Source organism: Plasmopara halstedii, assembly GCF_900000015.1.
Source record: "Plasmopara halstedii genome assembly, contig: Scaffold_292, whole genome shotgun sequence".
Taxonomy (NCBI): domain Eukaryota; phylum Oomycota; class Peronosporomycetes; order Peronosporales; family Peronosporaceae; genus Plasmopara; species Plasmopara halstedii.
Genome location: NW_020187213.1, coordinates 890,889 through 904,389, shown reverse-complemented (window position 1 = coordinate 904,389; position 13,501 = coordinate 890,889). Strand labels below are relative to the sequence as shown.

At 42.7% G+C, this 13,501-nt stretch overlaps 3 protein-coding genes across 3 annotated transcripts; all 3 read right to left on the bottom strand.

Moving 5' to 3' along the window:
* Window positions 1–3,612: 3,612 nt before the first annotated feature.
* PHALS_06020 (uncharacterized protein) lies at window positions 3,613–3,887 on the bottom strand (the record flags this gene model as incomplete). The annotated part of the gene is made up of 2 exons (XM_024723361.1): window positions 3,613–3,648; window positions 3,729–3,887. The coding sequence occupies 2 exons, from the start codon at window positions 3,885–3,887 to the stop codon at window positions 3,613–3,615; spliced, it is 195 nt and encodes a 64-aa protein (XP_024574344.1).
* A 3,196-nt stretch (window positions 3,888–7,083) lies between these two features.
* On the bottom strand, window positions 7,084–7,346 carry PHALS_06019 (uncharacterized protein; the record flags this gene model as incomplete). The annotated part of the gene is made up of 2 exons (XM_024723357.1): window positions 7,084–7,205; window positions 7,280–7,346. 2 exons carry the CDS (start codon window positions 7,344–7,346, stop codon window positions 7,084–7,086), a joined length of 189 nt encoding a protein of 62 aa, XP_024574343.1.
* Window positions 7,347–11,391: 4,045 nt separating this feature from the next.
* Window positions 11,392–11,621, bottom strand: PHALS_06018 (uncharacterized protein; the record flags this gene model as incomplete). Its single annotated transcript, XM_024723356.1, has 2 exons — window positions 11,392–11,514; window positions 11,571–11,621. The coding sequence occupies 2 exons, from the start codon at window positions 11,619–11,621 to the stop codon at window positions 11,392–11,394; spliced, it is 174 nt and encodes a 57-aa protein (XP_024574342.1).
* Between the last annotated feature and the right edge of the window lie 1,880 nt (window positions 11,622–13,501).

Below are 13,501 nucleotides of genomic sequence, written 5' to 3'. Positions count from 1 at the left end.
CTAAACTCGTACTTGTTCTAAGTATCGAACGAAAGGTCGGTGACCTAACTTACGCTTCTTCTAAGCGCAAAGCTTCGGCAGCCCCGCTGCACTTGGTAGCACTTGTAGTTATCTACGCCTGAGTAGATTAGACTGATCCTATGTAAGGATGTAACAATTTCCCTCTTTGCCTCAAGGCATGAAGGACGGGCTCAACAAGCTGATGTCCTTGCTTGGGCCTGAGGGCGTGCAACACTTTGCGGTGCAAGGCCCCGAGGCAATCGGTGCTCGTCTAGAGGCATTTTTTAATTACGAAAACGCGCTGCTAGAGCACCTACAGCAGAAGATGTCTGCATCATTTGCATCTATGACGCCACCGTCAGTGACGGATGATATTCTTCGTCCAAAGCCGCTAATGGTGAGCGTTAAGGTCTTCGAGGGAAAATATGGAGAGAATCCCCTGCTGTTGGTAACAGAGGTCGAGCCTAGTAGACGCAAAATATGTCAAAGCTGATTGACTTGGCGCAGGTCTCCGTTTAATGAAACTTGACGAGAGCACACTTGGTTATGCGACTTTACACAGTTTAGTTTCGTGTGGGTAATACAAATATCTGGATTTTCTCGATCTTCATGAAGTTGATTTCTCGCGGCCACCGTAAACCTGCATAGATGAATCTGCCACTTGTGGATATTGCAATATCAATTGGATATAGAATAAATACAAGTATCGCTCCATGGATATGATACAGCCAGCCTCTCCAATGATTAGTACTCTACAAATCAAAAAATGTTTTACCAAAAAAAGCCATTCAAAGTTAAAACCCAATCCATCATCTTATTTTTTAGAGTGATAAGATCTTGATTTATGTATTGCACGACGCTCATGTGAACGGGAATTGCCCGTCTGTATGCACGCACTCACTGAAGAAGATTTAAATTATTAGGCACTCTTTATCGTTTTTTACTTACTTCCAGCGAGCCGTTGATTTAATTGACAGATAACAAGGGGAATTGACATTCATGATGTCAAATGGCCTTCAAACTTTCTAAACTAATAATTGCCTTCAATATTGATAGATCAAGAGTGAGGTATATACAACTATAAAGGGTATACATTCAACGTTAACCACACACACAAGTATGTGGTTCGCACAACATGTGTAAATGGACTGACCCATTACAACGCGGACTACGGATCCGGTTTACAAGGGGGGCACCAACCCCCGTTAAATAATCAGTTGGAAATGTCTTGAAAATGAAATAAGAGCTTCATTCGATTTATCGTTTCTTGTCCATTCTTCGCTGTTAAGTACAGCAGCCTGCCATCCAAACCGTCACTGATGCACCAATTGTAAACCTTACGCGGGATTTACAAGATCAGCGTCGATTGCTGCCATTTGACTGAGCACAAAGTTCATACTCTCAAACATCTTAGTTTGCGATTCCAAAAGTTGTTTATTTCTTCACATCCTTGACAGCTAGGGTTAGCGGGTAGAGCAAAATGTTGACTTCTGTCAGGCTCGACCCAGTCACAGGTATAGCGGTCTCGATCTAGGTTGGTGAAGGTCCATCACCCACGTCTCTTCAGGCCGTACAATACTTTCTTAAAGTTAGTATGAACTACCTGTACTCGATAATTCTAGTTGCTGTAAAATGTCAGCTTCAATCTTTCCCTGACGGCATTTCTATGAAATGTCCAAATCGCATCTTTGCCAGTTTTGACATTTATACACGGTACTTGCCACAACGTACTCCTTCTTGTGTATTAAACGACCCCGACAACATCGACGAATAGCAGCCTGTTTCCATATTCACCACTAAAGACTAGCTCACCTTCATTCTTTTTCTGCGCCAGTGGTAGTCTAAAATCCTGATTCGTTGTGCAAAGTGTGCACCCATGCAATTTTTCAATGTTCTCTTTGAGTGCCCAGCAAGCGCAACAATATGTCTTTGGACTGGACTATGATAAGTTAAACCACAAATGCTGCTCAAAGCTGATCTCTGCTTTGTCGGACCCTCTATCGACTACAACCTTTTTAAAAAAGTCTTTGTGTTACTGCTGGCAAGTATTAATATAACAAATTTTTGAGTATCTTATCATTACTCTCGAAGAAAATGCAAGTAGTGCTATGCCTTGAGCTATACAAATTTTTGTACGACGCATTTATTTGACTTATTAATTCTTGCCTTTTTGCTGGCATTTTTTGCTTAAGGCTAATAGGTTCGCAAATTGCACCTAGCATTTATATTCACCACCTCCGTCGATTTGGAAAGAGATTCCTGCAATTCATTGAATGCTTATTGTTGGTCGTGGCCAACATGAATTTCAAGCGGTTGCAGACGTGATATAGCGTGTCTGTATCACCTCGACGCATTAGTATGACATGGATACAACGGAAAATGAATTCATAATATCGTCACGCTGTCAATGGCTCCGTATATCATGTAACATGTGCTTCTGATTCGGGTTTCAATCCTTTAACTCTGTTCAGTTTACACCGCTGAATGCATGTGGATGACGTCACAAGGATTTCGGTCATGTTTACAATTACTATCATGATTACGGATGCTGATTACGGACTAATGGTAAAATAAGAAGAATCTAGAAAGTCAGACTTAGAGGTAGCACAGAAGCAGAGTTAGCGAACTAAAAACATAAATATATTCACTTCAGTTTTTGCCATCTTCTCAACAAACTCTTTATGATAGGACTGATGATTCTCCCGAATATATCCCATTGACTCTAATTTTCTATCGGAAACGATGATGTTTCGCTTTCGCGGAAATCTTCAGGTGGCGCACTCACTTATTTATAATCCAGTGCTGCATCTGATTGTGATGCATCTTTTCATTATTTGAATGTTTGAGTATTTCTAATGACTTTCCTGCACTCATTTGTAGTGCTAACTGGATTCTAAAACACATTGTTCAGCAAGTTCGTTTGGATCCTTCAAGACCCATTCATCTCTTTTTTATAAAGTTGTAATAGTGTAATGAAGGCGGTTTTTGCAAAACGACAAAATTAGGAGCAAGCAGCCTTCAAACGAGCGAGTTTATAAACTTGAATCCCTTAAGCGCCTCAGAACTGACAAATGAAATGCGCTTTTTATTTGAGTCATCATTGTCATGACCATCTTAGCTCTGCCGCGACCTAAGTGCTTGCATTCGATTTTGACCGCTGTGAATCGAGCCGGATTCTGTAGTTTGTTGAGAGTAAAATAATAGTTTTATGCATGGGTCAGCATTACTAGCCGTATTTCAGCAAAGCTTATGATGCAATGCTTAAAGTCATGAAGTCAGTGCTTTGAAATACCGTGATACACAAACTCCGCGGTTGGAAATATTTTTAATGCCATGAACTGTTTGCAAAGATTAGCAATGAAAGCTACATTGCATGCTTCAAATTAGATTTTTTACGACTATATATTTGACTGACGTGGACTACCACAATTTGCCGATTTCGTGCCATTCTTAGTATAATTTCCGCGAGACAAAGTTACGAACTGTCCACATATATATAACCCTTTACTCGTATCTTCGTCCACACCCACGCACCTTTGCTGCTTAATTGGCAGAATGATGAGCAAAAACATCACAGTGCGTCAAAGTAAAAGCCGGGCACAGAGCATTAACCTAAAAGTTTTTCTCCATGTTAAACCGAATACTTTTCTAAAAAAATGATTTCGCCCATCCTCACAGTAAAATCAGTTACCAGTTTCGGTACACCATTTTTTTTACAAACAGCATACATCCCACTTTCGTTGTCGAGTGTCAGGAAAACCACACAAATGCTGTACATATTCAGATCCGATAGTGCACACGATATTTAATTTTGTACCGTGTTGTCTGTCAGTGGCAATACTCTTGTACGAAGGGTATATCGTCGATATACCAGCCTGAGTTTGCATTATCAGGCATTTTCACACACAAAAAGATGTCTTAGCCCTAAAAGATGTCGCTGACGAATTGGGGTCATATTCGGGGATGGCTGCAATTATAATTCTCAACATTCTTTCTTTCGTTTGTTTTCAAAGCAGATTTGAAGTCCTTAAACTAGTAAGCCTTCAATATTCATTATGCATGACCTTTAGTCTCCCAGTCAGAAGTTTAGATATGTTAAGACTAATGAATTTTTGCTCTTTGTTGATTCGGTTGTCAAAGTTCAGCGATTGTTGATAGCTTCATTTGCTCCAACTGGAAATATTTAGATCCCTAGTCTAGTTATTGAGCTTAAATTCTGTTAGCCTTTCAATTTGCCGGTTATCCCACAAGTCGAATTCAAGAACCCTCTCCCAGCTCATTAGCATTCTCAGCCTCAACTTTCCTTATGAAAAAAAAACTTTACCAAGCCCTGCTCGGTCACACCGGTCTCAATTACCGGGCAACACCCAGTTATGTAGCCGATTCCACTGTCTTTTCATCCCCATCCAAAAATAATGATCCCGCTGGCCCTCGTTCCCGCGAAATTGTACCTTCTACGATGGAACTTGCTACCAGCAATTATCCTCTAGCAGCCGACTATCCACCCAATGACTGGGAAGTAATGGTGGATGAGCCGATAGACTCGACGGTGAATGTGAGCGGATTGAACAAAAGTCATCGTCGATTCTGATGTACACATCGACGTGATCTTGCATAGACTGTTCCTCCTCGGGTGTCAGTCACTGTACGACACCTTTCGTGAGGTGAACCTTGCGACTGGGATAACATCGGCAACATAGAGAGTTTACTTCTTGTCCAGTTCATGTCCTAGCGCGTTGATGGTGAACGGAGCTGTGTGTGACCATATGCTGTTTGACAACAAACCTCATCCGGCACACAGCAAGAATGTCCCCTTCTGTTCGGAGCGTCATCCATATGGTTATCGCTAGCACCATGGAATCGATATTGAGACTTGAGACAGAAAGTTTTCTTCCAAACGTCAGCTTCTGAGCAATCTCAGCAACAACGACAGTAACCACCACATACCTATGCTCAGGTTATACGCACGAAGTCGAAACAAATCTCGTTGCGAATGGCAATCGAGGAGAGAAGAACACGAGAAATGCAGCCACAACAGAAAGCTCAGCATGGCATCTCGTTGATTGAACTACCACTGATCAAGCCAAGAAATAAATTCTGACGTACTCTCAATTGTCACATTTGACGACTCTCATGGCAAGATAACTCCGCCTGGAGTTGCTAGTCCACAAAATAAACCTCCAATGTTACTTCTAACAAATGGGAAGGATGACTTTTTCACCGTGACAAACAAGAAGAAGCGCTCGAGAAATAGGATCGATTTTTTCAACATGCTTGGGAACAGCGGCCACAGCTTCTGAGTGGTGTCACACAGCCAATTACTTCCAGATGCTGCAGTCTATGGAGGTATCCTTCGAAGCAAAGAATGCTGTCGCGGATAAGAAGTTTGGTCCTCAGTACCAAGCTGTTCCTGTTGGTATGAAGCGTCCAGACATCGACAGAATCAGCATTCTTCGCCGAAAAGCATCACACAAAGATAAAAAGCGTCAAAAGCGTCTCCAATCTTGGAAGTGTCTGAGTCAATGTTGAATGATGAAAACACAGCACTGCTCAACAGTCTTCCTGACTGTCTTGCTTGAGCAGACTCTCAAGTTGACGGAATAACCAAAGTCATTGACAGCGTCACAAATCCAGGTCGTGTCGTTAAGAAGGCAGTGTACTCGTCATTGGCGTTTAATAGCGCCTTGTCGCTAAAGATGGCTGGCTCTGGACATTGCGGAGCTTGCACAGCTACACGTGATTAACCGCGTGCTGAGAGCGTCCCAGCCAAGCGAAGATGTCATCAACGCAAACTTGAGGAAGCTCATGAAGTCCCATCAACGAGAGTAGAGCTATTCAAGACGTGCGCCAAGTGGTGAAGATAATCTGAACAGGTGAGCGATCCTCCATGGTGACAAAGGCACTCAGCTTCTTCGAGCTCATGCTGATGTCGATAGCGCCTACGATCTTCTGCAACGATCACTGTATTCAGTATCTCACTGGTCAGCCGGAGGAGTGGATTCCCGCTCACCACGCAAAACTGCTTCACCTCAATACACTTCTCATACTGCTGCGGTCCGAGTTAGGCTCTGACTGTATACATCAATGGAGCGAAATACAGTGGCAAGGGTACTTACTTGACAACTTGGAAATACCTCGGCAGCTTGATGTGTACTACACTGTTGATAAGTCGGTGTTGCAGCTAAAAATTGTTTAAATGAGGTGGTATTGGTAGCGGGAGGTTTAGCCACTCGCTACTAAAGTTTTCCCATCGAACACCACCTGGAGCAACATTAGTGTTCCGACTGTAAACACTAATAGCATTAAAAAATGATCATTTGTTCATCGAAAACTTGCTCTCAAAGGCCTCATTTGCTTGTATCCAAGAGACCAAATTCAGAATACACCTGTCCAATTTCAGGTTTTATCTAGACACAAGCTTCACGCACAAAGTCTTCGTAAATGATCCCAACAGCTTTTTTGATCGACCAATGCGAGGAAAAGGCAATGGAGTTCTCACGTTGCTTTGTTCCGATTTTCCAGGTTTCGACACGGCGGAAGAGGTCTCCAAGCTCTCTATCCTTGGTCGATACATCGTTGTGCAAGTGGTAGCAGAAGGTACTCCCATCTACATTCACAACATGTATGCGCAAGAAGACATGCAAAAAGTACAACATTTTTTTCGAGACTGGAGACTGAGAAGTTTAAAGATCAGGCGATACACCTGGTGTTGGGTGATCTCAACACTCCCTTGAACCCCAAACTAGATCTTTGTCTCCTAACTTGCGCTATGACCCCGTTTGCTGAAGCCGCTTGAAGTGGCTGGCAAAACTGGGTGTAGTCGTTTCGTGGCGGATCCATTACGATACCAAGCGAGTCTTCACAGGCCCTCTTCTTAGGAAGAACCGCTTGGACTATATCTTGATGTCAGAGGAGCTCTACGAACGCTGCTTCGACGGTTCCAATTATTTACTGCCAAAGGATGCCAGCGACTACTTAGCCCATCTTGATAACTACTATTCTTTCACAGACAAGACGTTCTATATCATCGATAGGGATTCAGCATATACAGTCCATGCCATCCAGGCTAACAGCTACCCCATCCTACAAACCCAATGATCCAAAGTTCAAGCCTAGCTTCGCGTGCGAACGAAGCACATTATCCGCTTTTTTGTGCTGGTCGCCTACTGTTTTAAATAAGCACTGCTTATTTGAGTGCAATTCTACTACACGGAAAAGTATTAAATGAAACTGAGATGCTCGCTCTTTCTTTAGTTAATATTGTGTGGTATGTTGCTACTATTGGACATATTAAATTTAGGCGAAAAAACAACGAGTCCACTATTGTAAAATGCCTCACGCTGCATAATCGAAGGCGACGCGAAGAATCATACAGAACACGAGGCTATATATATTGAATACGTCCAATTTTTAGGTCAACGCATACGAAGACCGCGAGGAAAACGACCTTCGGTCAAAATCTGTAGAAGAAATCTAAGAATACTGGCTGATTGGTAAATCCGATACCTTCACTTCGGAATATTGCCCTTAAGTTTTTTAGCTTGAGGCGCAAATTTTGATAAAATTGCCGTAAATATGCCCAGGACAAGCTCAGACCACTTTCTATGGGCCACTCCAAAATAAAAGCGTTTTCGTACGTTTTTCCGAGAATAAAACTAGTCATCTTTCGCTCATGCAAAATCATCATGCACATGGTGCGCCAAGGTTATATATTTTAAATAATTTTGTGTATCATTCTGATATGATAAGATCATAAAATGCCAGCAAATGCGACATCAATCTTACTGCTGTCCGATGGCAGTGCTTCTGCTTGAAAGCCTTTTTTAAACGTCTCAATACAAAGCGTTCAGTTGATGCTGATAAGAAGTAAAACATAAGTTAGAGCCAAGACCAGTTCCGTCATCAACAAAGGCTAACAATTCAAGCAGGTTGTAAATTTCCTAAACAGAGAGGATGCTGTACTTATTGTTAAAGCTATGATATTGTACCATGATACTTACACTCTTTTAATTAAGCGCATGTCGTGCGCTATCGCTGCTTCTGAATTTGCACTTTGATAGTGTAATGGGTACGTACACTGTAGTATGGTAGGTACTTCGCTACACCCTCCCCGGTTTACGTGCATACGCGTATAATTTGTGTGGTCGCAACAAGTTTGTCTATCTCAACAATCGCGCAAACCGTATGTTACTAGCACCAACGCTCGAAGTTCTTCTTCTCGAGTTGTAACCTACAGTGTCTACTCTTACGATTATAACTTGCATAAGGAATGCTTTTCCATACACATCGTGGGAAACAAAACCAGAGGTTCACTTAAAAGAGGTGGTCGAGGTGTCTAGTTCCAATCCACACCTGTAGAGAACTTCAATAAAGTCGTTACTAATGCTTAGCCTATATCAACACAGGTAATCCTTGTACACGGTCCGTCTGGGGGAGAAAGCTACGACACTAAGCTGTGGAGCCTACGACAACGTCTTGCTCGTCGCTAATAAGATTGATCTCCCCCAGCAAGCCGAGGTGCCTGTATGCAGGTGCTAATGATGCGATGACTTTAGCCGACTCAATCGCCATGACATTTGAATCATCATAAGTTGCCGGCAGTCCCTCAATGGTACTCTTGTATGCCTATGCGCTCGATAAATGATCCTAAACAAAGTACTTGGCGAATGCTCGAAAGCCGCTTCTCATGCACTTTCTGACCCCTCTAGTCATAGCCTAAAATATGTACCTCAGCACCTAGAGCAACATTAGACGGGATCATTGTGCCCACCATAAAGACTATATTTTGGGGTTCAAGCATTAGCATTAGCTAATTTGTTTAAGCATTTGGTATTCGATCTGCCCACTAGAAGAAGAAGGCACGTTGTCTTGATCGTCATATAGTTTTTCAAGCTAGCTTCAGTGGAGCAGACGTCACACTGGAGTGTCATCCGATGCTTGACTTTGCAGCTTCAAAGCACGATGCTGATGTCAAAATTGATGTTTCCTATCTACATTCCTGCTCTTAGCTGCCCTGCACATCTTTTTGAGCTTGTCGGTGCGGATACCGACCGAAAATTGGAAAAAAAAAACGGAGCGCCATTCGTAACAGAAAGTGTGTTGCACTGAAAATTCCTGTCTCATTACCCGAGAGATCTCAAAAAAGGTGAGACCCGTCGGGAACGGAAACGATGCTAGGGCAATGTTGCAATAGCAGCGTAAACCCTTGACGAGCTTTTAAAGTGGAAATTATACGTTCCCTTCATTTGGTGCTGTTTACAATAACGGTGCCTATGAAAGGATGAACCCCTTGATCATAAAGTAGTGCCGGTGTAACTCAACGCTTTCGAAACTAGACCTCTTGGATATCTTGGTATACGGCATCTCGTCGAGAAGCACCGAACGTCACCAGATACAGTCAAAATTCACGTGAGCCGTTCTTCGAATGAGCGAGTACCCGAAGCGACTCGGAGCCGCATCGTTGCTCAAACGCAGAAAGAAAATTCAGAATAGGGAGTGGTTGAGACGTTGCTTCGTCTATAACAGAAGGGTTAATACCAATCGGCTTATATGAGCTAGATCGCGGTATGGCTTTGATAAGCCTACGAATACCTCGGAGTATGTTTGAATTCTATACAGCTCACCAAAACTCCAGTTCTTGCTACGACCATGAACGGACCAATTGAGCGTGGTTGCAAATATATATCTTATAGGTAATGAAAAGGTATAGAAATTCTATGCAGTAACCACAAATTTGTTCATATTCCGCCGGCATTAGGTATCTCCTTGTAACTTTCGTCAAACCTAACTTATAGTATTAGCGTGCCACTCGGCGCATAATGCTCGATTTCGTCAGTATTGTATCCGTAATATTGTTTGGAGGTGTAGTCGAACTGATATCAGCTTGTAAAATTAACTTAACTCCTAGTTCGTTACTACAATTAGTTTGTATCGAAAGAATCCAGGGGGTTACAAAAACAGTTGTCAAAGTAGTATGAAGGCTGTCGAGGCATGCGCTAATGGTTGGGGGGTTAGTAATTCCGGCATGCAATATATTTGAACAAATACTTCAAATAATATCATTCACTACGCGACTGACTCGTTTCGTCTGACCTGCTATCAGCGGTGGACACAATCAATCCGCTTACTTGTACCCAGAATAAACTCAAAAAATGCTGTTGAGCACAAATTTCGATATGAATAATAGCCACCGGAATGCTATGCTGGCATGTCGAGAAATCGATTTGCCATTTCTTTGCAAGTTGTAATATTGCTGAGAGTAATGAGATGAGACATCCTGCTCTCGCCGATTACAAAAAAAGAGTCTATATTACCGGACAAGACTTTTGGACAACTAAAATAAATGCATATGCCAGTTAAATGCCACAAATGTTTAAGAAAACGAAGACCGGCGAAAGGTGCCAACGCATACGAAAAGTGCTATCCCTTAATACATTCCAGAGTTGTGCAAATTATACATGTTGAGCCACCAGTACATAGCTTCTACTAAGTCATGTTTTTATCTTTCGTGGTGGGCACCAAAGATAAAATCATGTACCTTTTAAACTTTTATTTGTTGGGGTCTAATAGTAAGGTACCACCACACGTCGAGTATCAAATGAGAATTTGTTGTAATACGATAAGCTTGAGATAAGTAACAGTAGTCTTGCACACACCCAAACGCTATGATAAACGTCTTGCCTCTTTGCCTTCAATATGCAACAAATTTTATATTAGGAATCTGATCGCCTCATCAATTCACTGCGCACAACTACGTCATCTCCGCAATCAGCTCAAAATATGGCAAATCGATACAACCTTTTTACCTAGTATACCCTTGGGATACGGTACAAGGCTGGTTAGCTTGATGCGGTAGTGGAGCGGATTGCGGCGAACTGACTTTAAATTATACATATCTTGAATTGCTTAAATTCAAGCAGATGTATCCTGAACTTGACAAGATCATAGTAGATCCTTGTTGTGAACTGGGTGTATCTTTCTGGCAACTTCGAGATGGCGGGGTCAAATGGATTTGCCAATATCAACGGCATCTAATTGAAGTAAAGCACAGCCTGTGGCAAGATTGAAAGCGTCAAATCGCCGATCTACATTCAGCAGTGTCCAAATAGGTCACGCATGAGCCTTGAAGGTTGCCGCTTCTGCAAAACCAAGACTCAACTCGGCATGTTAAAAGGCTTTGGATGAAGAGCTGAGCCATAATAAACGATCTGCCTTTTACTTATTTCAGTAGTCAGCCAAGCCAATTCTTTTGCTTAAGTGCCTTTGAAACGGCGACTCTAGTCAAACACTTAATCGTTTTGGGGTGCTCGAAGACCACACTTTCTAATAATATATCCATGAAAAGGAAATTCGTTGACACCAAAAATAGACTTGTTGATATAAAAAGCCAAGTCATTTTCTTATGCGCCCTCGATACGGCGACACCAAACAGGCCCCAATGACCTTAACCTTTGTGGAGTGGTTGAAGATCATACTTTTTGATAAGATATTCTGATAAAAGGAATTAGCTGACAGCTAAAACAGAAAGTTGAAATAAACAAACATCTCGATAAGGAATAATACTAGATTACTGCTGTAAACCCGAGTTCCATGCTATCCACAACTCCCGGAGAACCTATCATAAGAATATTCATACGATGCGGCTTGAATAGCTGCGTCACTATACAGCCAAACACCCCGATACCTTTATCAGTCCGAGAGAAATGCATAACCAGCCAGGCCTCGGGTATTTCACTTGGAATCTCTCTCTTGAAAATGTATAAATTCGCTCACGTTTACTAAACAAGGTGTGATCGACCATGTCGTTAGGTACACGTCTTTTTCAGAAATTAAGATTTGCGATACGAACATATACGCATGCACAATTTGCCAAATGCCCTCAGACTTCTGACTCCAAAAATCACGCCATGTTAGGCACTCACCAATCCTGCCTCTTGTTTTGCATGAGGTGCCACTTCAGCAAGACTGCCCAGACATCGTGAACGCTTTTGATCTGAAGGATGATGACGCCGCGTCGTCGCGGGCCCCGTGCTTCTCGGCAGTAGCACGGTAAGCCGAAGGGCCATAAGCTGAGCTCAAGCTATGGCCCTGAGCTGCTGTAGTCGTAGACTCACCCGTGTTAGAAACCACAGAGCTTGCGAGAGCGTGATGGATTATTTTCTGTGTTAAAGCGCGACAATACAGTAGAAGTTGGTGTAGATCCTTGAGTTTGGCGGACTCAAATCGAAGATGGCGTTCGACGGGCACGTTCACTTCCTTGTGGCTCCGCTGTAAGTCAGACAGCAAGGAACGTTTCCTGTGCCGCTGCATTCGTCGCTCAAAGAGCTCCTAATCATCTGCAGCGGTTTTGCCAGGGGCGAGCACCACAGGAATAGTCTGCAAAACGGGTACAGGAGTGCCTCCTCTTTGAGCTTAAAGACGAGCGCGTTACCTATTTATTGAGATTTCTTGAGGCACCAAAAAGCGAGCTCAGAGAGCTTTTCGCTGGTCAAGCTCAGCTTGTGTAAATAAAAATTCAAGATCAGTGATGCAATGTTGGGTTCTGTGAGCCAGGTCATTTTAATTCATACCTGTGGATCCAAAAAAACATTATAGGTGGGTCTTGCTCACCACGTCGTGACAAAAGAATTATGAGGCTCGTACGATCCGTGAAGAATGCAGATGCACTTCTCGCACACAGCGAGTTTCAAGTGTAGACTCGGCCATGACAAAGGATGAGCGCGAAACTTTCGCTGATACTAGCTGTACCATGACGACAACTTTATCGTCTTACAGGAACGTGCAAATACACCAAATAGATAAATTGCATGACATAACGAGAGCTTCTCTTCGGGATGCATAGGGAAGATTTTCATCCTAAGGCCATTCCGGTCGCTAAATATTCTCTCAATCGCCACAAACCTGTCGAACATCACACCTCCGCGCGGTAAGCGCCTCATAAGATACTGCTATCACTGCAGTACCGTTACATAGTGTCAGGGTCAAATACCCTGACTAGTTTCAGGGCTCAGCTCCTCTGCTTGTCACTCACAGTCAACAGAACTGGATCAGGAGATATCAACGCATAGTCATTCTAATTCGATTATTTCGGTTCTGACACAGAATCCCAGCATACAGCTGTTAACAAGCATCTTATTCAAGGATGTGCGACAAGGCACCGCTATTACGTGACTCTGCCAAAATACTCATAAACCCCGTAAAAAATACGATCAAATCTTTTGTTTCGTCCTGATACCATTAACCACTGCTGCTTTTGCCTTTTAAACTTTACTCGAGGTTTCAGCATCATCGCTTCTGACTTATTCGGAAAAATTGATGCTCCTTACTGTAATCTCGTCCTACGAGCAGCTTTATGCCGGCGCCAAAGCACATTTAATCTCTAGCATAGACGGACCATGTCTCACCAAATCTTCACTATAAGAGAATATGCCGTACCTAACACATTCAGGTTTCAGTCAAACCTTAGCACTTCGCGTCTTAGCCACACCATACCTACTTTAAG